Genomic DNA, 27,335 nt, shown 5'->3' with positions numbered 1-27,335 from the left:
ATGTTGGTTTGTATACTTCATTGCCACCCATTCCACTGTGTAAACATTTCATAACCTTATTCCTGAAAACAAACAATTGAATGTAATCTACTACAGTAAACTTGCAGATTTAAGTAAGTCAGTCACATTTTAATATACACTGAAGAACAAAAAACCTGTTTATTGATACACAGTAGGCTGTACATTAATAATTACTGCATTTAAATTTTTACAGGTTACCAAGTCAACCGTGAATGCATGAATAGAACTAGCTTTACTATCTGCCATATTATAAACTTCATATCAAATTTAAAGAAAAATCAATCAATCTCAAATAATTACGATTGATCAAATTCAGTACTAACCTCTCATTAGTGAATTGAGTTCGAAGCCCGTTTATCTTCGACTTCACATCAGCCGGGCTTGTATTCGGCCGAACTTGTGACACAATTTCGGCGATTGTGTTTTCTGCCTCTCTTCTTGCATTTCTGTTGTGGTAAAGTGGCGTTTTAACCTCGTACAAACATGGATATTTCTGGTATTCGTCCAGTAAAACACTAACAGCTTCCTTAGTCCACCCGGAACCTGCCATTTTAGAAAGAAGTGTTTGTTTACAATCGAGCTTCGCAGTCTTCTCACGATGTAGCGCCAGCATCATCATGATGTCAGCTTCGCTGATTGGTTCATTTCGTAAAATTAATTTTACGGAATAGAACATGTCCTATTTTATGAAAGTTTTGTCAAAGGGTTTATTAAACTTAAATTTGACCGTGAGCAATAGAAATTTTATAAAATTAAATTATTGTACAATAAATTTGACAGAAAATTTTACCGTGAGCAACAGGCATTATAGTTTTCCCTCATAAATAACCGCACATCCAACTCTTGTGCAAGGAACCAGGGCTGCAGGTGCCACTACCTCGTGGATATTTTATGTAGACACTACCATACTCTTGCACACTGAAGGCTGGAAGTACGCATGGAACTGGATGATCCTATCAGTGTGTTAACATGCTGCTTTGGAGAATCACACAATTTGACCGGACCCGTATTGTGACTCTGCCTGAGCAAGGTCTGTCTGTTTGGAATGTAGCTCAAGCGATTGGGGTGAACCATACTGATGTTGAGGATTTTGAATCTCTTCCAAGGAACAGAATGTGGAGGATTTGCCTCGTACCAGACAATCGTGGTCAACAACAGCCACTCAGGATCGATACCTTCAGATTCAGGCCCTCAGGGACTCTGGTGACAATGCAACACAGCTTAGAAAAATGACTTTGAGGTCACTGGCATGGCTGTTGCACCATAAACCATCTGCAATAGTTTTCACGACGTGAATCTGCATGCTAGGTTTGTAGTTTATTTCACCTACTCTCCCACACATCAACGTGGTGCCTGGTACGGGTGGGCAAGAGAGCATGAAGGTTGGACCCTGAATCAACAGTGACATGTCCTCTTCCTGGGTGAGGACAGTCATCGGAGTTGTTTATGGAGACAGCCTGGAAACACCAAATGCCTATGTCCCTTGCCCCACGGTCCAGCAAAGGGGACCGCTCATTAATGGTGAAGGCAACCTGCAGACAGAGGCATATCAGGACACCATTCTCAAATGATTTGTGCTGCCTTTCCTTCAACACGTTGATGAGGATTCTGTCTACAGGACGACAACGCCAGAGTGCACCATGCATGCCTGGTAACTGACTACCTTCATGAGGTCGGAATCGCTTGGATGAAGTGACGTGCACTTTCACCAGACATGCATTCCATCGAACACACTTAGGACCAATTGAAATTACCGTATAATCCCAAATACCACCCGCACTTTTTTCCCAAAAATATTGGTTCTAAATCTTGGGTGTGGATCGTATTTAAGCCGTTCATTCTCGTAAATACATGGAGTATTGAAATCAATTTTAATACGGTTACCGTACTCGATATACCATGTGTACACGGGCATTCAGGTCTTATTGTGTTTTAGTTGCGTTCTAGAAAACAAGATTGATTTTTTCTCATACAATGGCATGTAAACGCGAAATGTAAGGTAATGAAATACTGTAAATCAAAGAATATGGGTAAATATGCAGTAAATATGAAAGCCGCTGCTGCGGATGCTCGATCATCATTTGTTTCACAAGTGTTGCTGGCAAGCTGGGTGTGTGAATAGCTGATCTCGTGGGATATCGTACTTTGCGAGAGTTGAGACTGTTGGTTACAGAAGTCCACCTCGCTCACATTCGAGTTCCGTATCTGTCCCATGAAAGTGCTGTCTCGATAGTAAGCAATGAATTGAAAATGGCGTCTGCGTTCATTTACTCATCATCATCATCAGTTTTCCACTCCAGTTGCCCGGGTGTGGTTTACGAGTACTTCCACTTCTGCCTGTCCACGTACCACTCTTCTCTCAAGACGACATCCCAGCTGACTCCTCTTGTTCCTATGTCCTCTCTCACTTGGTCCAGCCATCTCTTCCCAGGTCTTCCTACCGGTCGTTTTCCAGCCACAACTGTGTGTAGCCATTGTTTTGCTGTCCTTCTATCGTCCATTCGTTTGACATGGCCAAATCATTTCAAACGGGCCCTTGTCACTTTTTCATTCAGGGATGGGTACACACCAGCTTCCTCCCTTATTCTTTCATTCCTTACCCTGTCCCTTTTTGTCTTCTGTACCATAGTTCGTAGGAACTTCATTTCTGCAGCTTGTAGTTTGCTATCCACTTGTTGGGTTGTTGTGCAGGTTTCTAGGCCATATGTTATTATGGGGGTGAAGTATGATTGGAATAGAATCTGCTTTGATCTTAAGGGAACTTGTTAATTCCAGAGGAGGTTCCGAACTTAATGGTAAAACTGAGCTGAGTTTTTAATGCGGTTGTTAATCTCATGCTGTATTCTGTTATCACTTGAAATGATGCACCCAAGATATTTATATTGGTCTACCGTTTCCAACTGTGTACCTTCCAGCATTATTTTTCCTTTCTTCTTCTGCCTGTTGACAGACATAGTAACAGTTTTCGATTTATTTATTGTTAATCCATGTGCTTTCAAATGTTCATTCCAGGTGTTCAGCCTCTCTTGGACTTCCTTCTCTGTATTTCCCTGAATTACTACATCATCTGCAAATGCAAATGCATTGATGTCCATATTGTTCTTCTGCTTAATTTCTTTCATGACTTCATCCATGACAGTGATAAAAAGTAAGGGTAAAAGGATACTGACCTGTTGCAGTCCTTTAGTGGTTTGGAACCAATCAGAATTACCCTTTCCTATCTGTACGCAACTGCAGCAGTCTTCGTAAAGCATTTAACTTTCTGGATAAACCCTTTGGGTACATTTTTCTTTCTTAAGCATTCCCATATAGTCTTCCTTGGAACACTATCAAATGTTTTTTCGAGATCCAAAAACACTAGTGGTCTTTGCCCTTCTCCCAATGCTTTTCTAACAGTATTCTAAGTGCAAATATGAGATCGGTAGTTGATCAGTGTTCTCTGAATTCATATTTTTCTTCCTGTAGTTGTGGTTCTGTTCTTTTCCTTAGCCTTTTTTCAAATATTTTCTCAAATATTTTCAAACCATGAGACAATAAAGTGATCCCTCCATAATTGCTACATTTCTTACGGCTTCCTTTTTTGAAGAGAGGTATTATTATTCCCTTTTTCCAATCATCTGGGACTTTCCTATCCTTCCATATTGCATTAATTACTCTATGAAGCCACTGTATTCCTATTGCACCAGTTGCTTTGATCATATCTGCACTGACTTCATCAAATCCTGTAGATCTTTCTTTGGGCATACTATTAAGGGCCGTCTCTACTTCCTTCCATGTTGGCGGGCTCTCTTGGTCAGGCTCATCATTGCAGCTTAAACTGACCTGCGTGGTTATATCATTGGAGTCTTTCCCAGTACTGTTGTATAAATTATCAAAATAGGATTTCATGATCTTCCTTATTTCTGTCTCTTCCCTAACTATGTTACCATCTGGTTCCTCTATTGCAGTTATGTATTCATTATCTCTTCTTATATTTCGTATTGTTCGGTAAAGTAGTTTCGGAATTGTTCTTTTTCCTCTTCGTTACAGCCAGTCTGTGGGGCATACACTTGGACTACTGTCAGCACACTCTTGTTAAGAGAGATGTTCAACTTAATAATTCTTTCATTAACATATATTACCTCATTGATGACATCAATGTCCTCTCTTAATATAAAACCTACACCATTTTTGGCTTCTGTTTTATTTCCATTCCAATGTAGTTTGTATCCTTTTCTTAGCTTTCTTGTTCCTCTTCCCTTCCATCATACCTATCAGCTCCTCGCTTCTGCCAGTCAGGGCCCAGATATTTAATGTTCCAATTCTGTGTTTGGGACTTTCTTTTGGGCTTCTTCTCAGAACATCGTACTTAAACATCAGCCTTACGGTCATCATACGTTGCAGATGTTTGAAAAGATGTGTCTATCCGGTATTTTTGCGTTCCGAGGCTCGTTTTGTAGTTGAAAGCAATTGATATAACCCTTCAGTTGACTTACTAAGCCTAACACTGCTGGGGATTTTCTGTCAGGGGTATTCTCCCTTAGCCTTTGGCAGTCCCCTACCTCACTGCAAGGCAGCAGTTGATGAATTTATGTGTCATTTCCTACACAAGGGTCTCATCAAACCTTCTAGGGGAAAACTCCTCCACCCGTAGCTGTTGGTCTTCCCTTAGTTTGTCGAGTTTGGTGTCAGCCGCCCAACTCTCGGCCAGACAGTCACAGGTAGTACCGTCTACTGTTGCATACGGTAGCAGGATCACTCCTCACCTGTGCGTGAGAAACTTAAAGTTGTAAGCGAAGCTGGAATATACGGAAATCGTGCCGTTGGTAGAAAGTAAGATATTGATGAATCGTGTATTCGTGATTGGCGGAAGAAGAAGGAAAAACTTCTAAAAAGGAACGGCGATCGTAGAGCATTCCGCGGGTGGAGTGCAGTGTTTCCGGAAATTGAAGAACGACTCCACAAATTTGTGATAGAAAAACGTGAGTTAAGATATGATGTTTCTAGTGAAATGTGTCAATTGAAAGCACTAGAGATCTCAAAAGAACTCAAAACACAGGGTTTTACTGCAAGCCGCGGATGGATCGGAAACTTTTATCGGAGAAAGGGATTGTGCATTCGGAGACGTAGTCTATTTCACAACGTCTCCCTGGGGCATATGAAGAAAAATTAACGGCCTTTCAGCGTCACATTATTCATTTGAGGAAGCAAAATTCTTATTTGCTGTTGCAAATTGGAGATGCTGACCAGACACCTGTCTATTTTGAAATGCCGCTGGAAAATACAGTGGATACGGAGGGTTCTAAAAGTGTAACCTTCAGAACAGGTGGTAACGAAAAACAACGATGCACGGAATATTGTGCGTATTAGCGGATGGAACCAAACTCCCTCCATATGTGGTTCTGAAAAGAAAAACGCTTCCGAAAGGAAACTTGCCATCCGGTGTTATTGTTAGAACACGAGTCCGGCTGGATGGACAGTGCGTTAGTTGAGGACTGGGTGAAGTGCGTTTGGCAATGTCGCCTGGGAGCTTTGTTACAAAAACGAAACATGCTTGTGTTGGACAGTTACCGAGGACATACAACTGACGTCATAAAAGGTATGATGAGGAAAGGGAAAACTGATCTTGCGATAATTCCCGGAGGACTCACTTCTATTCTACAGCCATTGGATGTGTGCGTGAACCGGCCTTTCAAAACTGCAATGAAACAGTTGTACACCGAATGGATGTCTGATGATCACGCGTTAACACCAACCGGACGAGTGAAGAGGCCTGAAGTGGGACTAATACGCAGGATCAAGACCACATGGGCGCGCATTCCCAACGCAGAAGCTTTAAGAAATGTGGAATCTCAAATTCAATGGATGGTAGTGAGAACGACTATTTGTACAAAGATGCCAGCGACGAAAGTTCCTATGGTGAAACTTCAGATGACGACGGTGAATTGTGAATGATCAGAGTATTGGACCGGTTTTATTTACAAATTTTTTAATGATTTTGTTAATTGTAAGCTGTTTGAATTTATATTTGCAGTATATTTGAAGAAAATTAAATAGGTATGCAAGTTATTTTATTTTTTCCGTATTTTGCCGTCTCAGATTTAAGGTGCGGGTCTTATTCGGTGTCGGGTGGTATTCGGGATTATGCAGCAGCTATCTGGGACTACAGGAACCCTCCACATACACCGGCTGGCATCTGTAGGAATTCCGCTGAAGAATGGGACAGGCCGGAACAAGGATGCTTACATGAATTGGTGGACAGCATACCTTGAAGTGTGCAGGCCTGCATCAGTGCCAGAGGAGGTGTGACTCTGTATTGAGAGATATGTATTGGTTGCAAGGGGGCAGCTTTTTGAAAGAAGAGCTTTATTTTTTATTCTGTTTGTACATTAAGTTTCTTTGCTGTACAATATGTCGAGTATCATGTATGCATGCCTAACAGATCATATGGATTAGTGTCTGACAAGAACCAGGGTAGTGCAAAAACATTTTTGATTTTTATATAACTATCATCAGATCCATTTTCTGCAAGCCTCATGACAGTGTTCCTGTATAAATCTTTAAAAACCAATTATTATTCACTAAATTTGCAAATGTCAGACTGAGTGGCTCAGGTAGTAGACCACTGGCCTTCGGAATTGAAGATGACAGGTTTGATCCGAGCTCAGTCCAATAGTATTTCAAGGTGCTTGAATATGCCAGCTTCGTATCAGTAGATTTACTGGCATGTAAAACAAACTTTTGTAGGTCAAGATTTCCAGCTGCTCAGCACCACAGAAAACTGTAAAAAGTCGCTTGTGAGACATAAAAAGTATTAACAATCCAGATGTGTCCGCTTTTCAGCTTGGGAGAGTTCCAGCCATTAGTCATGTTACTTATTTTCTTCCTTTGGTACATAAAGCTGTTTGGAATTTAAAGAAAGTGGTCAAAGGTGTTTGGTGTCTTAAGCAGCAGTTGTGAACTATCTTTTTTGTCTGGTTAATCACTTAAGATCCATAATCATCTAAATTAATTTACTGATTGTTATGTCTTTGTAGGAAGGGAACTACAGCAGAACCTCTATTATCCGTTGTAAGGGGAGGCGAATGGATAATAATCTGCAAAGACAGATAATCCATTTCTCTTGTCCTTGCCATATTTTTATGTTCTTCTAAAGGAAGTCTGTACCTTTCTTCTGAACTTGACTAACAGCATTTTTTTCCTCCCCAATGTCCATTCTAATTCTCACCAGTAAAATAATGTCTAAGAATGAAGAGTCATCATCTTGCTCAATAAACTGTTTGTGAGTATCTGCTGATTTTTAAGTGCAGTTCTTAGAATCTGTGGCAGATCAGAAAAATCCAGTGCTTTCTTTTATTTTAATATTCCAATTCTCAATAAAAAGAAATCAAACAATCAACCCACCCTTCTATAATGCTTTCAGATCTCCCTTCCAGCATTTACCCACTATTCCACATCCCTCGGCCCCGCTTTAGATAACCATGCCTCTCCTTCCCCTCTACCCTCCCCCACTCCCTTACCTTCTGCTCAGTTCCACTCTGACATGCCATTGTCTTTCTTAAATCAGCTCCAGCCATGTGTATTAAGCTCCATAATCAAGGGTGAGTCTCATAATCATTTTCACTTTACTTTCTTTTATTCTCTATTCTTTCCTCTAATTCTTCGCTGTCATTTTTCAGACACAACCCATAACTATGATCTGCTTTGGAAGGCAAAACAACACTTGACACAGTATTCCTTCAAGAAGGTCCCTATTGGACTGCTACATGGTTCAATTTTATTTTGTATCATCCACAACTTATTTCTTTCATTTTTAACATGAACCACCCATGTGCCATTATTTTAACCCTATAATTGAAAGCTCCAGGAATCACAAACTTTAATATTTTGACAGAACTCAGACAAACTTTTCATTCCATTTGGACAACATGAACATGCATCAAGATTCAACATTTGTTACGTGAACCTGTACCATATGTTCAGAAATGCTATTTCAAATGTTTCACATTGAATCTCCTGTACAAATCAATCTCTGATGATTTACTCTAATATTGTTAAGTGATAACCTCAAGAAGTATAACTTTTAACATTTTGTTACATTTTAAATGAACTCTTCACTCCACTTGAAATACAAACATGTTTTAGGCTTAATTTTTATTATTTAGGAGCCTCCGTGGCTCAGGCGGCAGCGCGTCGGCCTCTCACCGCTGGATACCGTGGTTTAAATCCCGGTGACTCCAAGTGAGATTTGTGCTGGACAAAGCAGAGGCGGGACAGGTTTTTCTCCGGGTACTCCGGTTTTCCCTGTCGTATTTCATTCCAGCAACACTCTCCATTATCATTTCATAGAATTTATCACTCATTAATAAATCACCTTGGGAGTGGCGACCCCATTGTAATAACAGCCTACATATGTTTCATTCATTACATCCCTGACCCGGTCAATGACTGGAAAACAGGTTGTAGGTTTTCATTTTATTATTTAATTTTGTAGCACATGTTCAGGAGTGTCATTTTTAAAATGTTTCAACCAAAGATCTATATTATTATGCTGGTGGTGGTGGTGGTGGTCATATTGAACACTTGTACGACTAAACTTGAACATCAGTCAAACACATGTGTCTTAGGTTTAATTTTGTACTACTGACTGTTGGGAAAATATAGCTTGATGAAATTGGTTTATTCTTTATGAAAGACCCTGATAAAAAATTGACCCCTGTAGAAGAGTATGGTAATTTAAGCACGCTAGGTTTTGTAGTCCTTGTTAATAGTCAACTCATGTTTCTGAATAGCAGAAGATGACTGTCTTCTGAAGTGATGCAGATTTTGTAGATTTTGTCGTCCTTGTTAATAGTCAACTCGTTTCTGAATAGCAGAAGATGACTGTCTTCTGAAGTGATGCAGAGCACACAGCTCAGGTCTCAGCTGGTCCAGCCTTTAAATTGGCTGGCTATAGCACTGGCTGACTCCAGTCAGTTGGTGGAAATAGTGTAAATATACCCTTTTACTTTTACTCCTACACAGCCTTAAAGTCATCAAAATCCATTGGAGTATGTAACAATATGTTCAAAAAATCAGTAAGGGAGTTAACAAAATGTGCAAACTGAAATAGTAACGTAATTCACGTATGATCACTGAGCTGCAATTTTTTAATATACTTTTCAATTTATTTTAAAACAAATAGTTTTAAAGATTCCTTTCTTTTTAAGTATTCTAGATCTAACATAATTACTTGACATTATTATTTAGCTCTTTTAATCCTGAATTCATGCTGAAATTGTTGGGAAAGGTGCTGATCCTAGAGACAGTTTTCTTATGCCAGTCATTATCAGCTTTCTAATGATTTTGTATTTTAATTTGATGACCACATCTATATATTTATGTTTATAATTTGTTTTTTTTACAACATTCAGTTTTACACAGCTCTGCATTGTGTCTCTTAAAACATATGTTGCTTTCCCTTAGTACAACACAACTATTACAAAAAACAAAGCCATCTCCCTACAGGCCATGAAAGCCATTGGTGGAAGGTAAAGACTTTCACTATTCTTAATATTTTCAGTCAATAGGATAGAGGAGTTAGCTCTATATCTGGCTGTCTTTGTTCCTAGGAATTAACTGGTACTAAGTTCTGTGTAGACTAAGTTAACCCCAAGGTCATGTGCTTCTCCAGAAGTAGCAATCCCCTTTCTTTTTTCTTTTTTTAATTTCCTTACGGGGATTCGAACTCTCATCCTTTGACAGTGAATCATACTAGTTTCCTTCCAAGTGAACCAAACACGCCTCTACAGCCTCGAGTTGGCAAGCCCTAACTACTGTATTGTAACTTTAGCGATCACATTTGTTGCCATTTGTAATCTGACCAATTCTACTTTCTGTTGAGTTGTCAGCTCATAAAATGCAAGTAAATGGATGCCAAAGGTCATCAAAGGATCCCTCAAATTTCAAATAACAATAGTCGAACATTGAAATCCTATCTGGGATTGCATACATAAACTGGAAATCTGGTATTCCATTCTTGGGTCTTACCCAGTACCTACTGAAAACTATTAAAAGTGGTAGGAGCATGCAACTAGGCTTCTACACACACACACACACACACACACACACACACACACACACACACATACACACAACCTAAATGATTTAATTAGATTTATACTTTGACCACCAAACAAGAGTTTATGGCAAATTGAAATGAGGTGTGCATAATGAGCTGATGAAAAGGACAGGCTGTGCTCCTTCAGAACCCTACAGTCTTTCCCCATGAAGAATGATTGTTCTCTTCAGCAAGGAGGAGTTAGGAAACAGCCTTAATATCTTAGCAGCTGCTGAAAATTTTTTTTTTTCATTTATGCTGGCCTGGCATTTTCAAAGGAAATTCTGTGGCACATCATCATCCATTATTTCATTCTCAGCTGTATGTGGATTGTTCCAATAGACTGTTTTAAATTTTCCCACAAATAAAAGTCACACATGCTGAGATCTGGAGAACAAGTAGGCCATAATCCCCTACTAATCATCCGATCGCCGAACAAGTTTCTAATTGCAGCCATAGAATTAAGTGCCGTATGAGTGGTAGCACTGTCCTGCTCAGTTGGCGTAGTCCCTCTCTCTTCCTCACTCAGCATATTAAAAAAGGGATGCAAAATAATACCCAAGTATTGTTTGGTGGTCAGTGTTTCATAAACAAATACGGACCCAATTATTCTTCATCCACTAACTTCATACTAAACACCCACTTCCTTACCTTGTGTATTGCATGGGGATTTTGAGTGTTGAGTGTTCTGAGGATGAATGATCCACTGAGGAATAAGCTTCTGTCAGACATGACCCACAACAAGGGTCTGAATCTCCGTCGTGCATAGACTGTAGCCCCACACCAGCAGAAATTAACAGGATCAGCAACATTTAACTGTGCTTTCTGGAGACCTCTTAGGTAAAAAGTTTAGAATTTTAAACCCTCTCAGCTCTGACGTGGGCAGCATACCACACTCCTGAGTTAAAATGGCTAGACCTGAAGTCTAGTTTGCATATCATCAAATTTTTCGTTGGATCAGACCCTTGTTTTATAATGGATTTTTCTGTTTAAGACTGACCCAATTGCATGCCACTTTTCAAACAAAACATAGACATTTGGTTTTGATGGTGTAGAACTTTCTGGAAATCATTTGCAGTACTTCCACACACGCCTATCAAACCTTTTTTTTCTTTTTTCTTTTTTTAAAAGATATGTTCCAACACTAAACACCCGTTGCTTAACTTAATGGTGTACTTAATCATGAGATGGACAATTGTTACTCTGCACTTCATAATTACAATCATTGAGCATGTCAAGCAAATCTTGTCTCATTAACACAAATCCAGAGCTCCACTAACAACTGAGCGTTACAGACAGATGATGAGGGGGGGAAAAAAAGTTGACTTCCACCAGGTAGCTCCTTGTTTGTCCCTTGGTGGAGGTGGGTGTAATACAGCCTGTCCTTCCTATCAGCTTGATATGGGCATCTCCCTTGAGTTTGCCATAAACTCTTTTGTTTGGTGGTCACTTAATATTCAAATTTGACAATACAGTAATAATATTTACTGTAACAAAATCTTATCAGAACAGTTTTTATCAACCAAAGTTAACATATTCTTTTCACAACTTCTTCATTCCATGGAAATACCTCTACTCTCATCTGTTCTTGATACTGCTGGGGAGGCCTAATAATTAGACCTCATGGATAACTTCCCTAGTGTCCTATCCATCGCAAGGTCCTGATGTGCCACTGAGCAAAGTACCTTCCTCGGTACACATTCCGTGGTTCCAAATTCCACTGCTGCTACATAAATGCATAAGAGTAAATTTCCTCTTCTCCTGGTGTAATATTAGCTAGTAACAATAACTCACACCATTAATCCCCATTGTGTAGTATGCATCTAACTATATATAGCTACACTGAATCTATACCATTGACTTGACTTTGTTAATTACCAGAATAATTTTCAATATACGAAGGTCGATCAAATATAAACGGAATTTTTGTTCCTGAATATCAACAGTTGGTAGGACTGGCCCCGTACTTCTGCTATGCTTAGGCGGGATCGTTAGGAGTGGGGAAGTGTGCTGTTAGATATTTCCCGCCGTTTCGTCAGTAACGCTCGTGATGTCGGAGTGACAGGTGCATCCCTCCACTGCGCAACGCATAATTATAAAATTTCTTGCTCGTGAAGGAGTTACAGTGGCAGAAATTTGCCAGATATTGACTGCATAGTCCGCTGATCAAACATTGACAAGGACGCGTGTGTTTGCCTGGCATAAAAAATTCAAAGAGAACATGTGGAAAATTCAGCAACACGATCGCCGTCCTTGGACCAGCATTACAGACGAAAACATTTGTGCGGTTAAAGAAACTATTGACGATAGACAGTATCAGAAATTGCAGAACAAGTCAGAATCAGTTATGGGAGCTGTCAAGCAATCATCACAAACGACCTGCAGTTCCGTAAAGTGTGTTCCAGGTGGGTCCCTCCCCTTTGGACCGAAAATCTGAAGTTGAGACGTTTGGAGGTCTGTCAGAGGCTTACAGCAAGATATGCGGAAATAGGTGATGCATTTTTTAGTCGGATCATCACCTGTGGCGAAACACTCCCGAATCCAAACAAGCCAGTAAGGAGTGGCAGAGGAATTGGGAGGCAGCACCAGTGAAAGCCAAGACTCGACTGTCAGCTGGCAAGATTCTTGCAACCGTTTTTTTTATTGGCGAGGCCCCATACTGCAGCTCTGACTCCAAGCTACAGGAAATGCACTGGACTACACTTGGTTCATCCTCCTTACAGCCCGGACTTATCGCCCTGTGATTTCCATTTGTTCGGAAGATGATAAGAGTGTGGAAGACCTTGTGCGCAACTGGCTGGTGACACGACCCTGTTCTATTTGAGGTGAGGGCATCAAAAAGCTGCCCATACGCTTGGACAAATGCATTTCAAAAGCAGGAAACTATGTGGAAAAATAAATTGTGATTGCCTTGTGTTTTTCAATAAATGAATTTAAATAAAAAATAAAATCCCATTTATATTTGATTTCCCCTCATATCAGCTAACACTGTGAACTTAACCACTACTTCGGATTATTGACTGAATTAAATCTCACAAGGAAAGTTAGCATACCGGGAAATTGCTGCTCTTGCTTAAATTTTGCACACTCGTGAAATGAGCCAAGAGTAATACAATAGCCAAAACATTTTTTGAAATTAGCTCATTCCACCTACCCCCAAAGTTTGCAGGTTTGAATAAGTGTGCATAGCTACACAGGATTGTGGCACGTGCTGTGTTCACACATTGAGAGGTTGCTACTCTGTACCATACCCGCAATTCATACCATCTAACAGCTGATTCAAAACCATGCTGACGTAACAAAACCGGCCAAGTCACAAAATTTACGAAAATGAGTTAAGGTTATCAATTTGGAGTAGAAGTATAGCACTATCAGGCGAAACAAGAATATGCTTTAAAATCGTCCATGTCTTCATGTTACAGAGCACTGAATTCTTGGTCGTGCAACAAAATGGGCCAAGTCATGCAGGCAGTGAATTCATAACCGGCCATGTCATGTTGCAGCATTATTGTCTGGAATCTTGTATTGTTACAGTATGCAACAGTGTAATAATATTAGTAGGCAAAATTGTTCCCTATATATTCTGTGAAGTCATGATATTTTGTATTTTGTTCATTTGCAACACTGATTTACGTATTCGCAGGCTTCTTACCGTCATTTGCGCGAAAGCAATCCTATTTCCTATGTGCTCGTATTTTGTCATTATTGTGTAGTATAACGTGTATATTTTTCCGAGTGGTGAAACGAAAAATTTATTTTCATACCTTGTCTTACAAAATGGAAACATCAATAGATGAAATCCCAGATCAAGTCCAAGAAAGCGAACAAGACATACATCACAGTGGAAATCGCAACAATGAAGGCGAGAGTGGTAAGAATAATATTTTATTTTACTACAGATTATCAAAATTTCTCGCACAAAATTCTGTTCATGTAAAAGGTGAGGTATTTTACAATAATGATATTGGGAAGTACCAAAGTCTGTGTAAAAGTGAAAATTACTGGCTCAAATGACAGCTCACACAGTGATCAAAGGCATTACTCTTCCTGTCTCTAAACCAAAAGACATAAAAAATCTTCTGCAGAACCACCTTGGCTCAACACGGCAAGATCATCCATCACTGCAGTTTTATGAAACTATAATACTAACAAGTGAAATAGCTTTTACTGGTCACGAGAGTTCCAACACCATCTCTGAAGTCTGCATCAATAGTCCACGTGAAATGCCAGACATTGTATTATAAATAATAGCACACTGAAGACTGAAAACAACAATAAAACTAAGTATGTATGAACAGTACCTATCTTAGTAATGATTCTATTAATATAAGTGACTTATTGCTCTTCATTTTCTTTTACTGTGTTCAAGATCTAAATGAACTGCAAACCTTTAGTGAGAGAGATCCTATTTTGTATTCTCCTCAGTTTTTTTATGTTCTTCTATATTATTCTCCCATTTATGCTGAAATGCTTTTTTTAATATTGCAATTAAGAAAAATAATTACAATATCAATTTATTTTCATTTAATTGCCCTTTTTCACAAGGGTTTGGAATTTACACTGACTGACAGAGCAAATGCAACACCAAGAAGGAGTGGTCAGAACTTTATGCCAATTGCAGGGTAGACTGACGTCACTGAGGTATGCTCATGATGTGAAATGCGCCGCTGTGCTGCGCACGTAGCGAACGATAAATGGGACACGGCGTTGGCGAATGGCCCACTTCGTACCGTGATTTCTCAGCCGACAGTCATTGTAGAACGTGTTGTCGTGTGCCACAGGACACGTGTATAGCTAAGAATGCCAGGCCGCCGTCAACGGAGGCATTTCCAGCAGACAGACGACTTTACGAGGGGTATGGTGATCGGGCTGAGAAGGGCAGGTTGGTCGCTTCGTCAAATCGCAGCCGATACCCATAGGGATGTGTCCACGGTGCAGCGCCTGTGGCGAAGATGATTGGCGCAGGGACATGTGGCACGTGCGAGGGGTCCAGGCGCAGCCCGAGTGACGTCAGCACGCAAGGATCGGCGCATCCGCCGCCAAGCGGTGGCAGCCCCGCACGCCACGTCAACCGCCATTCTTCAGCATGTGCAAGACACCCTGGCTTTTCCAATATCGACCAGAACAATTTCCCGTCGATTGGTTGAAGGAGGCCTGCACTCCCGGCGTCCGCTCAGAAGACTACCATTGACTCCACAGCATAGACGTGCACGCCTGGCATGGTGCCGGGCTAGAGCGACTTGGATGAGGGAATGGCGGAACGTCGTGTTCTTCGATGAGTCACGCTTCTGTTCTGTCAGTGATAGTCACCGCAGACGAGTGTGGTGTCGGCGTGGAGAAAGGTCAAATCCGGCAGTAACTGTGGAGCGCCCTACCGCTAGACAACGCGGCATCATGGTTTGGGGCGCTATTGCGTATGATTCCACGTCACCTCTAGTGCGTATTCAAGGCACGTTAAATGCCCACCGCTACGTGCAGCATGTGCTGCGGCCGGTGGCACTCCCGTACCTTCAGGGGCTGCCCAATGCTCTGTTTCAGCAGGATAATGCCCGCCCACAAACTGCTCGCATCTCCCAACAGGCTCTACGAGGTGTACAGATGCTTCCGTGGCCAGCGTACTCTCCGGATCTCTCACCAATCGAACACGTGTGGGATCTCATTGGACGCCGTTTGCAAACTCTGCCCCAGCCTCGTACGGACGACCAACTGTGGCAAATGGTTGACAGAGAATGGAGAACCACCCCTCAGGACACCATCCGCACTCTTATTGACTCTGTACCTCGACGTGTTTCTGCGTGCATCGCCGCTCGCGGTGGTCCTACATCCTACTGAGTCGATGCCGTGCGCATTGTGTAACCTGCATATCGGTTTGAAATAAACATCAATTATTCGTCCGTGCCGTCTCTGTTTTTTCCCCAACTTTCATCCCTTTCGAACCACTCCTTCTTGGTGTTGCATTTGCTCTGTCAGTCAGTGTAAATTGAATACAGTTTTAGAAAAACGCTTAAAATTATACAAAATTGCAACAAAAAAGGCGAATTCAAAATTTATACTAACAAAAAACATGGGTTCATTATGAGTCAGATTTCTCAAAACAGCGGAACTTAAATATTAAACCATTAAGAATATAACTATGAAAAATAATAAAACTCGTGCACGTGGACATGGACGTAGTTGATTGGAGAAGCAACCGTCGCACTCACTCGACTATATGTGAGCTTGAAGAAAAGTAGTACGTCACATTAATTTTATTTTATTTTTAATTTATTACATTTAGAGAGTTTGGAAGAGTACATAATCAAATTAAAATATGGTTGTCATATGTATCAGTATATATATGGTTTTGTTTTAATAAAATAGTGATTATATAACGAGAAATGAAGGCACAAGGGGTCTCATAGTGAGGGAAAGTCCCAAACTGTACAGCGTAGAGATAAGGTGTTGCATCTTGCAGCAACAAGTCAGTGTCGGTATTTATAATGAGAGAAATGGAGCAAGCGTGTGTAGTAAAGCACAAAAGAGGAAAACAACTCAGAAGTGACCATAGGCAGTGCATCGTGAATGTGTTCAATAAACTAAGTGAACAGAATCCAGGTTTAGTCGTTTACTCAGAAGTTCAGATCTTCGTACTGTTGTATGTGATGCGCAGCCCAGTTCTTCCGAACACGAGACGTTGACGGCGTGGAGGTCGGTACTACACACTCAGTGAATCACAACTCTTTCTTTGGCGGAGGCGTGGACATACTATGTTTACATCAGGATTAAACTCTCGTGAAAAGACATATAGACGCCTCAAGTGATGGTTTGTATAAAAGTCATCAGCATAGGCAAAGTTGTTAGAACTCTAGGACAAAGGGGCCAGCATATAACATATTACGCAATGAGATGAAATATACTAATGTTACCTTAAAATACTTGAAGAGGAGAGATGTCACTTCCACCAATCCACCTCCAAAAGAAACTTAATTTTATAACCAAGCACTGAAAAATCTTGTGCCATTACCCACAACCCTCCCCTGAACACCCACTACTATCGGATGAATTTGGTGAAGCACAGCATCACTTCCAGAATTCAATGCAGTTAAACACTATTTAATTTGTATTGAAAAGGTGGAATAACTTGCTTATTATTTTATTTGGTTTAATCAGAGTCCAATACGGACCTATAAAATGAATTTCTCTAGAAAAACATAATAGCCAACTTTGCCACGCTAAATGATCTTAACTGAAACTACTGTATTTCAAATCTTGTCTGCTGTACGGGATCCTCAATAATGTGGGCCAATGGCTGACATGAAACAGATCTTTGCAGTGGCTCACTCCCTTCAAAAGGCTGTCCACTAAATACACCTGTGTGTTAGATCGATGGTTTTTGTCACTAGCCAGGAAGTGCACAGTGCTCTCCAATTCACCCAATCTGTGACATGGCCAGGAGGGAGTTCCTCTTTTGAGGTCATCCATTGACTGATCCTCGTATGTTGACTCCTGACGCGCCATTCTTGAATTCTTGCTTGCTGCACTGTTCCTGCAAGTGTTTCGGTTACTCTCAAGAAGCTTTTCCTAGACTTAAGCCGCTGGCGTGGTGGCTCATATCCAAACAAAGGGTGGGCTTCCGATGTCAACGCCTTTCTCTTTTCTTTCTTGGGTGCCACTTCACGGTGGATATCGGGAGGTGCTATCCTGCAAGGCAATACACTTTTTCCAAAGGTGTAGGTCTCAAACATCCAGTAATAATGCGGCAGGTTTTGTTGAGTGCTACATCAACTGCTTTGGCATGGCAAGATTTGTACCACACCGGGCATGCGTATTCAGCTGCGGAATAGCAGAACAAAAGGGCAGATGTCCTCACTATGTCTGGTTGTGCTCCCCAAGATGTTTCAGTTAGCTTCCGCACAATATTGTTTCTAGCAGCCACTTTCTGCTTGATGTTCAAACAATGTTTTCTGTAGGTTAAGGCACGATCCAGAGTGACTCCGAGGTACTTCGGGGTAGGATTGTGTTGTAATGCTATGCCTTGCCAAGTGACCTTCAGAGTTCGGGAAGCTTCTCTGTTGTTTAGATGGAAAATACAGGTTTGCGTCGTCTTGTAATAGCCAACAAGAGTGTCTGGAGCTTTGGACAATGTTTGTTCAATCGCCTCAAAGTTATCCCCCTGCGAAGTGATGACACAATCATCAGCATAGATGAAACTATTCGTCCCGGCAGGAAGAGGCTGATCATTTGTGTAAATATTGAAATACATTGGTGCCAACACGCTTCCCTGAGGTAGTCCGTTCTTATTTCTGATGATAGTGTGTTGATAAATGATGATGCTGCGGTGGAAATGGATGCGGAAAGTGGAGGTGATAGTGAGGTGCATGGTGTTGAGACTTGTGTGTGTGCGTCACATATCTGTGTATTCTAATGAGAAGGTAAGTCTACATTGTGTTGAACAGGTGTTTTGTTTCCTGAAACTTTTATTTTCATTTGTCATACATTCAAGTGGAAGAGGTTATGAAAGAAAATTTTACTTTACTGAAGTATAATAAATTATACTTTAAAAAACACTTTGAAGGTATTGAATACTATGTATAATAAATAATTCTATTAATAGCTGAATTAAGAAATACTTTTGATCACATGAAGATCCTGGTAAATGAAATCCAAACAGCCTATTTGTACATCGCTTCTTTTAACTGCAGGCAGGAAGAAGAAAAAGAATGCCCATTTGTACACCTTTCCATGCATTTTAATACCGTATATTTGTATTTTTTTAAATCTCCTCCAAATGAGAACCAGTAGGCCTACTACTCATGATGATCATCAAAATTAAAGATTGTAATTCTGTACATGCCTACTCAGTATTTGATCATCTATTGCAGCTGCTGCTTTTGCTGCAAATAAATAGTATTATATGAAAAAGAATAGTAGTACTGTATATTAAATCGTACTAATCTGTTGCCGCTCACTTCCTCCCAACCCAAAGTCTGTTCACTTCATTGGTTGCTAGGCTGGTGGTGTTGAAATGTGTTGGATGCTCCTTTTTTTAATGTACATTTTGTAAATTGAGGCCCACAGAGCAAGTTACTAATAATCGTTGCCGTAAGACCTGCATGTGTTGGTACTCATAAAATAAAGCAAATATTAAAAAGAAAAAGTTACAAATAGAGGATTGATGGTGGCATTGGTTAATTCACAGAGGATTGCAGACTAAATATTGCACCCGTCATGCCGGGCTCAGCTCGGCCGGTGAGCGAGGATCTCCAGGGGGTAGATCGTTCGCTTATCGGCTGTGCGAAAATTTTAAAGTGCAGGGATAGATGATGAACTAGTGGCAAATAAGAGAAAGCTAAATAGGTTTCACACATTTATTACAACTACTGCTCTTCTCAAACTCTACAATAATTTACAAAATCTAGGAATTTTTATATGATTTGTCTTCTTTTATGGCGTTATCAACATGGACACTCCATCGATAAACGAAACAGCAAATGCCTGAATCTGTAAATATAATATTTATATTTTTAGTTGAAAATTAATTAAGTGATTAATAATAATTAATTTGAGATTATCTCTCCCATAAATAATTAAATAATCTGAAAATAAAATTTCGTTCTTCAATGGATTTAACTGAAATCGTGTTTGAAAATGATCATTTTCACTCCTTTTTGAAAATTAAATAACAAATTTTCTCCCATGAAATTGTGGTTAAATCGTCTTCCTTGACCTTTAAATTAGTTAATAAACTCTCTTTTATAATTATTCAATAGTTGTTCTTCACACAACAATTTAGAACTTGACATCATGTCAACCCACATTTATCCATTGATTGAAATAATTAGTTATATTACTCTTAAAATTTTGATTTTGTGAGTTCAATCCACTGACATAGCCTATACTTATTTATGTGTATTCGTTAGATAAGATCCTATTCTTCCTTAAAAACGAATAAAATTCACTAAAGGTTTAAATTCTGTCAAATAATGAACCACTAAAGTTGGCATAAAATTGGCCAAAAAATCCACGAAACAACGAAGAGCATCATCACAAATATGGATTGAAAAATTACAATAAGCAAAATACAGACAAATCACACACACTACACTCACACAGAGATACACGGAAATATTATATACATATTTACACGAATGCTAGCCCTCGATTATTATTTTTCATGTTTAGTCAAAGTTAGGGAAAATATTCTCTCGATGACAATATCGTGGGGACTTCCTCTCATCAACTTGAGATGTGATAGAACAATGATTATCACTTTATTGAAGAACTCAGTTATACGACGATGTATAGGGAAAATTTACGAACAAAAATCATCCAAAAATCATCGACAAAATAGCTTAAACACAGGTCAGAATGAACATTCCGCGCACGCGATTCATGAGCTGCGATATTTATTTTTACTTCTCCACCATAATTGTGGCTCTCAATTAATCTGCGCTCACGACAAAGAAATTATGTCAGATAACATATTTCTTCTTAAATTGACTTAATAATGGATACACAACTTATCTATTAAATTCAATAATATCCATCTACCAGTCAAATAATTATAACAGCTCAGCGCAAATATATAAAATGTATCGGTCAGATACTGCCATTTCCCAGGCCTAAATTAATATAAATGAGCGCACATCAACCTTGTTCAATAATAATTAATATTATGCTCATGACCTTAGGTGTTCTTTTACTCGATAATTAGGTTAATTTATTTTTATCATTATTATTATTATCATCCCTGGCCGCGCAAGATCACACATGCGGAAGCTACTGTACAACAATATCTCAGATGACTCTATTGCACTCGAAATCCAACCATACATCGTATAATCGAGGAATGAACTCTGATATAATGGAATCCACGAAATTACTGTCCCATTTGATCTCAATTCAAATATTAAAAATCATTCAAATAGTCCTAGTTTAACGCTGAGGTCGTGTTACTTTTATTTCTCCTGCCACAATGAACTCGGGACAGTTGAAACACTTCTCGGTGACATTCACTCAAACAAGCTAATAGGTTCAAATACACACTCATTCCCAAACTACCTTCACCAAGAAAGAAGAGGTGGAAATATTCTAACTAATAGAAATTTTTCTAAGCAAATAAGTAGAGGCTATATCATTACAATTACATTTACAGATAGGAAGAAAGAATAACAATGTTTAAATATTACTTGGTGGTGACTGTCGGTCGTAGAACTCGGGCTGATGACCTAGTGCATTACCCCGTTACGCACCATCGATCCTGGTCACGCCCGTCTGGACTGCTTTACATTTTACTCGTACATTGAGGACATGCTGGCGCGCTGGAAATCACACCATTCATCTCGTAAGAAGACCGGCATCCTGACTTGCACTCGAACCAACGGTCTCTTCTGTGGAAGTTCTTGTGAAAGCTGAAACTGAAAATTACGTCTGAGACAAGTCCAAAACACACACCGCTGTTTGATGAGATGGAAAAGTAACTTATCTTTTAATATCTGGTGAGTTGTAGGTAGAATCCGTAAATATCTGAACTGCTGTTGCAACAAGTTGTAGGCTCTAAATAAGACGAAGTTCCCCAGTAAGCAAAATGCGTCTTCTCACGTCCGTAGTCGAAGTCAGAGTAATTCTCCACACGTCGCGTTTAGAGGTAGAAATTTCAGAGAAAGTTTCCTTAGGAAAATCCATAATTCACCGTCTTGAGACAGGGGTGCGTCTTCTCATTATAAGCGATTGGTTAATTCATTAACTTCACACCAAATTAATCACTTGATTGGCTGCCATAGTCAGACGTCATATGCCTTCACTAATATCGATCGAGCACTTGACACACATTTCGCCTGGTCACGTGGCACTCACGGCTGATTTGAAGGTTACTTGGCTAGCTGTATCTGCGCTCTCCCCCTTGCTCGTCCTTGGCTGGGATTTCCGTACACCTGGTGTCTGGTTCAGCCGAGTCGAAGTGCTAAAACTCCCTTCCTGGTTCACGAAATAATGTTCCAACACACAGTAGAAATAAAATATTCTCCAGTAAATGATTTTTACCACTTTTGAAGGGGACATTTTCTCCCTTGGCTGGTTAATGATTTAGTCGGAAGATGAAATCATTAATGCTGGAAATAGACCCTTAACATGTTCTCTGAAAAAGTTTAGTGGTAAACATGTGTCACACTTCTAAGCCATATTTTCAACTCTTGTTCCGGCACGTAGCCTCCTGTTGTCCGCTTCTAGTGCTGCGCCCAGTAGTCGAAGTTGATCCATTATCTTGTTTTGCATTACATGACATACCTCACAGGTTTCTTCTTGCAGGTTGACCTGGGTCGATGCGTGGTGGTACACTGCATCCTCACTCGCATCCCATGACGTTTCCTCTTCCGTTATAGTGTTGACTTGGGCATCATTTACGGTTTTAGGGCAGTTGTAACTTCGTAAATTTGAGGCATTATGAATCCCCTCATAGCTCTTATCAAGACTTTGAATTTTATAGGCATTGTTCCCATATACTCGGATAATTTTGTAAGGACCGACGAAAAGGTGCGAATTTCGCGTAGAATTTGCTGGTAGGTTCCGAAATGGCTGGTTTCTGTAAGAGAACATATTCATTCAGTCTTAGGGGTCGATGAAACTTTTTATCCCTTACTCTCCGTTGTCTGCGCTCAGCTTGCTCCCGTAATGAAGTAGCAGCTTTTTGAATGTTCTCCTCTAGTGTTGGCCTTAAGTTACCGGGGCATTGAACGATGTTATCCCAAGGTCGATTTGGTAGTCGGTTGAAATGGAGACTAACAGGGATTTGTGCCGTAGCCTCATGCACAGTATTGTTCAAACACTCCATCATTATAGGTAGAACGTCTACCCATAACCAATGTGTATTTCCACAATAAATCCTGCAGAATTTAGCTAGTTCCTGCATCACCCTTTCTGCCGGGTTGCTTGAAGGATGGCGGATAGAATTCAGAATGTGTTTAATTCAAAGCTGTTCCATGGCTTCACGAAATTCTGTAGATGTAAATTGGGACCCATGGTCAGTGAGTAGTGCCTCTGGCTTGCCCATATCTGGAATCAGATTGCGAGTGATACGCCGAATTATTGATTTCGAGTTAGCTTTCTGGATCGGGTACAAAGTTACGTATTTTGAAAACACGTCGATGGTGACGATGACATGCCGGTTGCCTCGTTTCGATGTCGGAGCGGGTCCAAATAGGTCCATTGCGTATAGTTGTTTAGGCTTAGAAGGAATGATGGGAATGGGACTGTGTTGGAGTAGATGGGAGCTCGGTTTCACTCTCTGGCAGATGTCACAAGTTCGGACTATGTTTCTTACAGTCGACCGGAGTTTGTCCCATGTAAACTTTTCTTGTATCGTAGCTAGCGTTTTGTCAATGCCACCGTGGCCGGTGATTCTGTGAGCATGCCATATCAATGGCTCGCGTAATTTGGAAGGTACTACTACTTTCAGCTTCGATTTCGCTGTATCCATAAATTTAAATAAAGTACCATCTAAGTATTGGTATCGGGACGCTTTCCTTCTTATTCTTCTGTACCCAGGGTCCTTAGGTTTAGTTTTGTTTTCTAAAAAGTCAATAATAGGCCTCAAGTTACCATCTCGCTTTTGAGCTTGTCTTATATATCTCAATTTCCTCAAAAATTCGTGATCCTCGGGAACTAATTCCAGTTGGTTAACTTGTAATATTTCCTCGTTAGGATTACGGCTCAGTCAGTCAGCTAGCATGTTGTTCTTTCCTGAACAGTGCTCTAATTTAATGTTAAATTGCTGTACGAACATGGTCCATCTAAAAATGCGCTCAGACGCCATTGTGGCCTTTAGCATGAATATCAGTGCTTTATGGTCTGTCCTAATAATTATCTCGAACCCATAGATAATTTTCTGCCAGTATTTTAAGGCATGGACAATAGATAGCATCTCTAATTCTGTTACCGAATAGTGCTTCTCGTGGCTGCGCAGTTTCCTACTGACAAAGGCTAGGTAGATCTTGTCCTCGGGATTCTTCTCGTCTTCCTGGAACAGTACGGCCCCAATTCCGACTCCTGATGTATCTGTTTGTAGGATAAAAGGTTTCTCGAAATTGGGATATCATAATTTAAGAGCATCTCTTTGGTCTTTGCGAAGGCTAAATCACATTCTTTGTTCCACTTCCTCCTGTTGCCTTTCTTCAATAGTTCTTGCAATGGAGCGACGGTTTCCGTGAAGTTCGGACAGTGATTCGCGAAGAAGTTGGCCATGCCTAAGAACTGCCGTACTTGCTTCACGCGGATCGGCCTTGGGAACTCGCTGATGGCCTCTATTTTTACAGGATTGGGTCGTATTCCTTCCCCATCAATTATATGGCCTAGAAACAATATTTCAGCTTGACAGAAGTGCGATTTCTTTAAGTTGATGTGGAATCCAGACTTAGAAAGGTTATCTAACAATTTTTCCAATTTAATTAGGTGTTCCTCAAAAGTTTCACTGGCCAGAAGCAGATCGTCGATGTACCTGGTGGTAAAGCTCTTAACTTCTTCTGTAAGGCATCTATCTAAGGCTCGGATAAGAACAGCTCCTGCATTACAAATGCCGAATGGTAATTTTCTAAAGACATAAGTCTGCTGATCAAACATAAACCCAGTAGCAGCCTAGACTTCTCTTTTAACAGTATGTGATAATAGGAGGCTGTAAAATCAACTGACGAGAACAATCTCATGCCATGGAATTTCCTCAGGACGTCTTTGATTGCTGGTGCCTGGTCTCTTTCTGGTACTAATTTCTTATTTATATCACGAGCGTCGATGAAAATGCGCAGAGACCCGTCTGGTTTATTTACTACTACTAGAGCACTACGGAATGGTGTACAAGCTTTCATGATAATTCCATCCCGTTCCATTTCCTTGATAATCTTCGCCACACGAGAATGAAATTTCTCTGGGATCGGATATGGTTTCTTCTTAAACGGGGTCCAATCTGTAGCTACCAGCGAGTATTTAAAATCAGGAATCTGGCCTGGTTTGTCGTCGAACAGCGATTTATATTTCATTAGTAGATCTCGGAGCTGGCCTCTCTCTTTCTCTGTTCCTAATGCTTGTTCAGCCTTGGATTTTATAAGATCGTACGGGTGTGTTGCATTATCGCCCTCTTCTATTATATTGTCCAGGGCCTGGTGAACTTCTTCAGTGGCCTCCTGGTCTTCAGATTTCCACGGTGCATAGGCGTTACTAATTTGGAACACACTCTGATCAGCTATCTCTGATGGGTTAACTGTGACTGTTTCAATTGTTTCATTTGACCGAAATAGTATCTGATTTAAATTAAGATCGATGTTAGCCTGATAGGTTGTTAAGAAATCCACCCCAAGGATGTTATTGAACTTTATATTTGACATGGCCAGAAAAATATTTTGAAATTTTGAATTACCAATTTCGACATCCAGTAAGGTTTGTTGTCTACATGCTACAGTTTTATCCGGGATAATTCCCTTTATTTTTACATGAGACACTGGAATAATCGGAATGTTATATCTTTCGTTTAAGTCATTTAGAAACGAATTAGAGATGACACTGATGGTGGACCCTGTGTCGACCAAGCATTTTACTTTAACACCACATACTCGGGCCAAAATTATCGGTAATGTCCTCATACAAACTTTATTGGTATCCATATTCTCTTCCAGTAAATCTTCCGACTTTGTCATCCATGAATCAGTCTGCACTATTATCCATTCTCGGGTCTTATTGTCAATACAAGGGCTAGAATTCAGACTATCTCCCGTTAGTTCAGGGGTTGTTTTTTTTAATAGCGCCCTGACTCTGCTCTTCCCTTTCAGGACGCTCCCTTTCTTCCTTTTGTTTGGCTCTGGTATTCTAGGCTCTCAGCGCCGACCATGTCAGGATTGACGTCTTGGTCGTGGATAGCACGGTGCCATTTCCGTCGTTCTTGGCTGGATTGCTGGAGTTCGCGGAGATATTTTTCACGCTCTTCTTGCCTCCAGTTCCTCTTCCGGTTTTCAAGTCTGCGGTCGTTTGGTTCTCTTCTCCAGCGATCTCTGTTATTTTCATACGGCCTTCTTCGATTGTTCCGCCGGTAGTAATTCCATTCTCCTTCGTTCCTATAGCCTGGTCTTGGAGAACGATCCCTGGACGGTCTTTCCTCATTTACGATTCCAGTTTCTCCCTTGGCCGGTAAGGTTCCTGTCGTCTGGTCGATTGACAGTGGCATGGAATACCTGTTGTTCTGGATTCGTACTTCGCCTAGATGGTTCCCTGGATGTCATATCTAACTGCCTGAGGATGGCCTCAGCTTGAATCGCCGTCTGGACGTTCGAGGCTATCATAATTCTTTGTATGTCCGCAGGTAGCTGTCTTACGATGACCTTTATTAGTTCAGTTTCTGTTGGTGGTGCATCAAGCTCACGCAATTTTCGTAATTGACTTGAAAATATTCTGAAAAGCGCGTGGGCGTGATTGAGCATATTTCTTGGCGTACAGTTCTGTCTTAAGCTGGTCCTGAATATCTGAGTTCCAATACTTCTCTAAAAATGCTCTTTTAAAACCTTCAAAATCGTCAAACGAATATCGGAAGGCTGTAAACCACGTCAACACTGAGTTTTCCAGGTATCTTTCGGTCACTCGTAGTTGACGCTCTACAGGAATTTTATTGTCTCGGAAAAACTCTTGCAATTCGTTAATGAAACTCTTGGAGGTTATTCCTTTTACATTATTAAATTTCTTTGGGTGATCCTCATGTAATCGTATTATATTCACGATTTGGGTTTGACCAGAAGTGTTGAGTTGACTCGTTTCCCCTCTAACAGGTTCTAAAAATGGGTTAGTGGTATTTACAGGAACGTTTAGAATTACTCTTTCATCGCTCTTGGGAGTTGAGAATTGGACTTCCACGGATACACGTTTCTCCAGTTGCCCCTGCCGTTCTAACAGAGTATTAGCCACAATGTTATTACTCTCGCCTTGTAACTTGAGTAGCTTTAGTTCCTTGGCAAGCTCCTGTATTCCTCCCTGTAATTCCTGTTTGTAGGCTTCCGAGCTGGCTCTAACTTCACTTATTTCCTTGTCCATTGTTTTAAGACTCTGCTGGGTCTCCTCGATCGTCTCATAAAAGTATTCGAGTCGCTCCGAATTAGTGACCTGGGCTACCTTAATTTCGGCTATTACGCCCTTCTCCACCTGTTTTACCGTTTCATAGATTTCGGTGAACTTCCTGCCCCATGCGGTTTTAGTTGCAGACAAGTCCTCGGCATTGTCACTAATTTTC

At 40.5% G+C, this 27,335-nt stretch overlaps 1 protein-coding gene across 6 annotated transcripts in view; it reads left to right on the top strand.

Moving 5' to 3' along the window:
* Positions 1–27,335, top strand: part of LOC136858154 (transmembrane protein 39A-B) — a 406,589-nt gene that overhangs the window by 243,085 nt on the left and 136,169 nt on the right. Inside the window, exon 12 of one of the 6 annotated variants that reach the window (XM_067137492.2) lies at positions 18,392–19,717. The exons of 1 other annotated variant lie outside the window; for it this stretch is intronic. In XM_067137492.2, coding sequence (XP_066993593.2) covers positions 18,392–18,503 — 112 coding nt within the window. In that variant the 3' untranslated portion in view covers positions 18,504–19,717. 4 more of the 6 variants (XM_067137484.2, XM_067137487.2, XM_067137489.2 and 1 more) reach the window with 4 other exon arrangements.

Source organism: Anabrus simplex, chromosome 1 (genome assembly GCF_040414725.1).
Source record: "Anabrus simplex isolate iqAnaSimp1 chromosome 1, ASM4041472v1, whole genome shotgun sequence".
In the NCBI taxonomy this organism is placed as follows: domain Eukaryota; kingdom Metazoa; phylum Arthropoda; class Insecta; order Orthoptera; family Tettigoniidae; genus Anabrus; species Anabrus simplex.
This window is presented reverse-complemented; position numbering and strand designations above follow the sequence as displayed.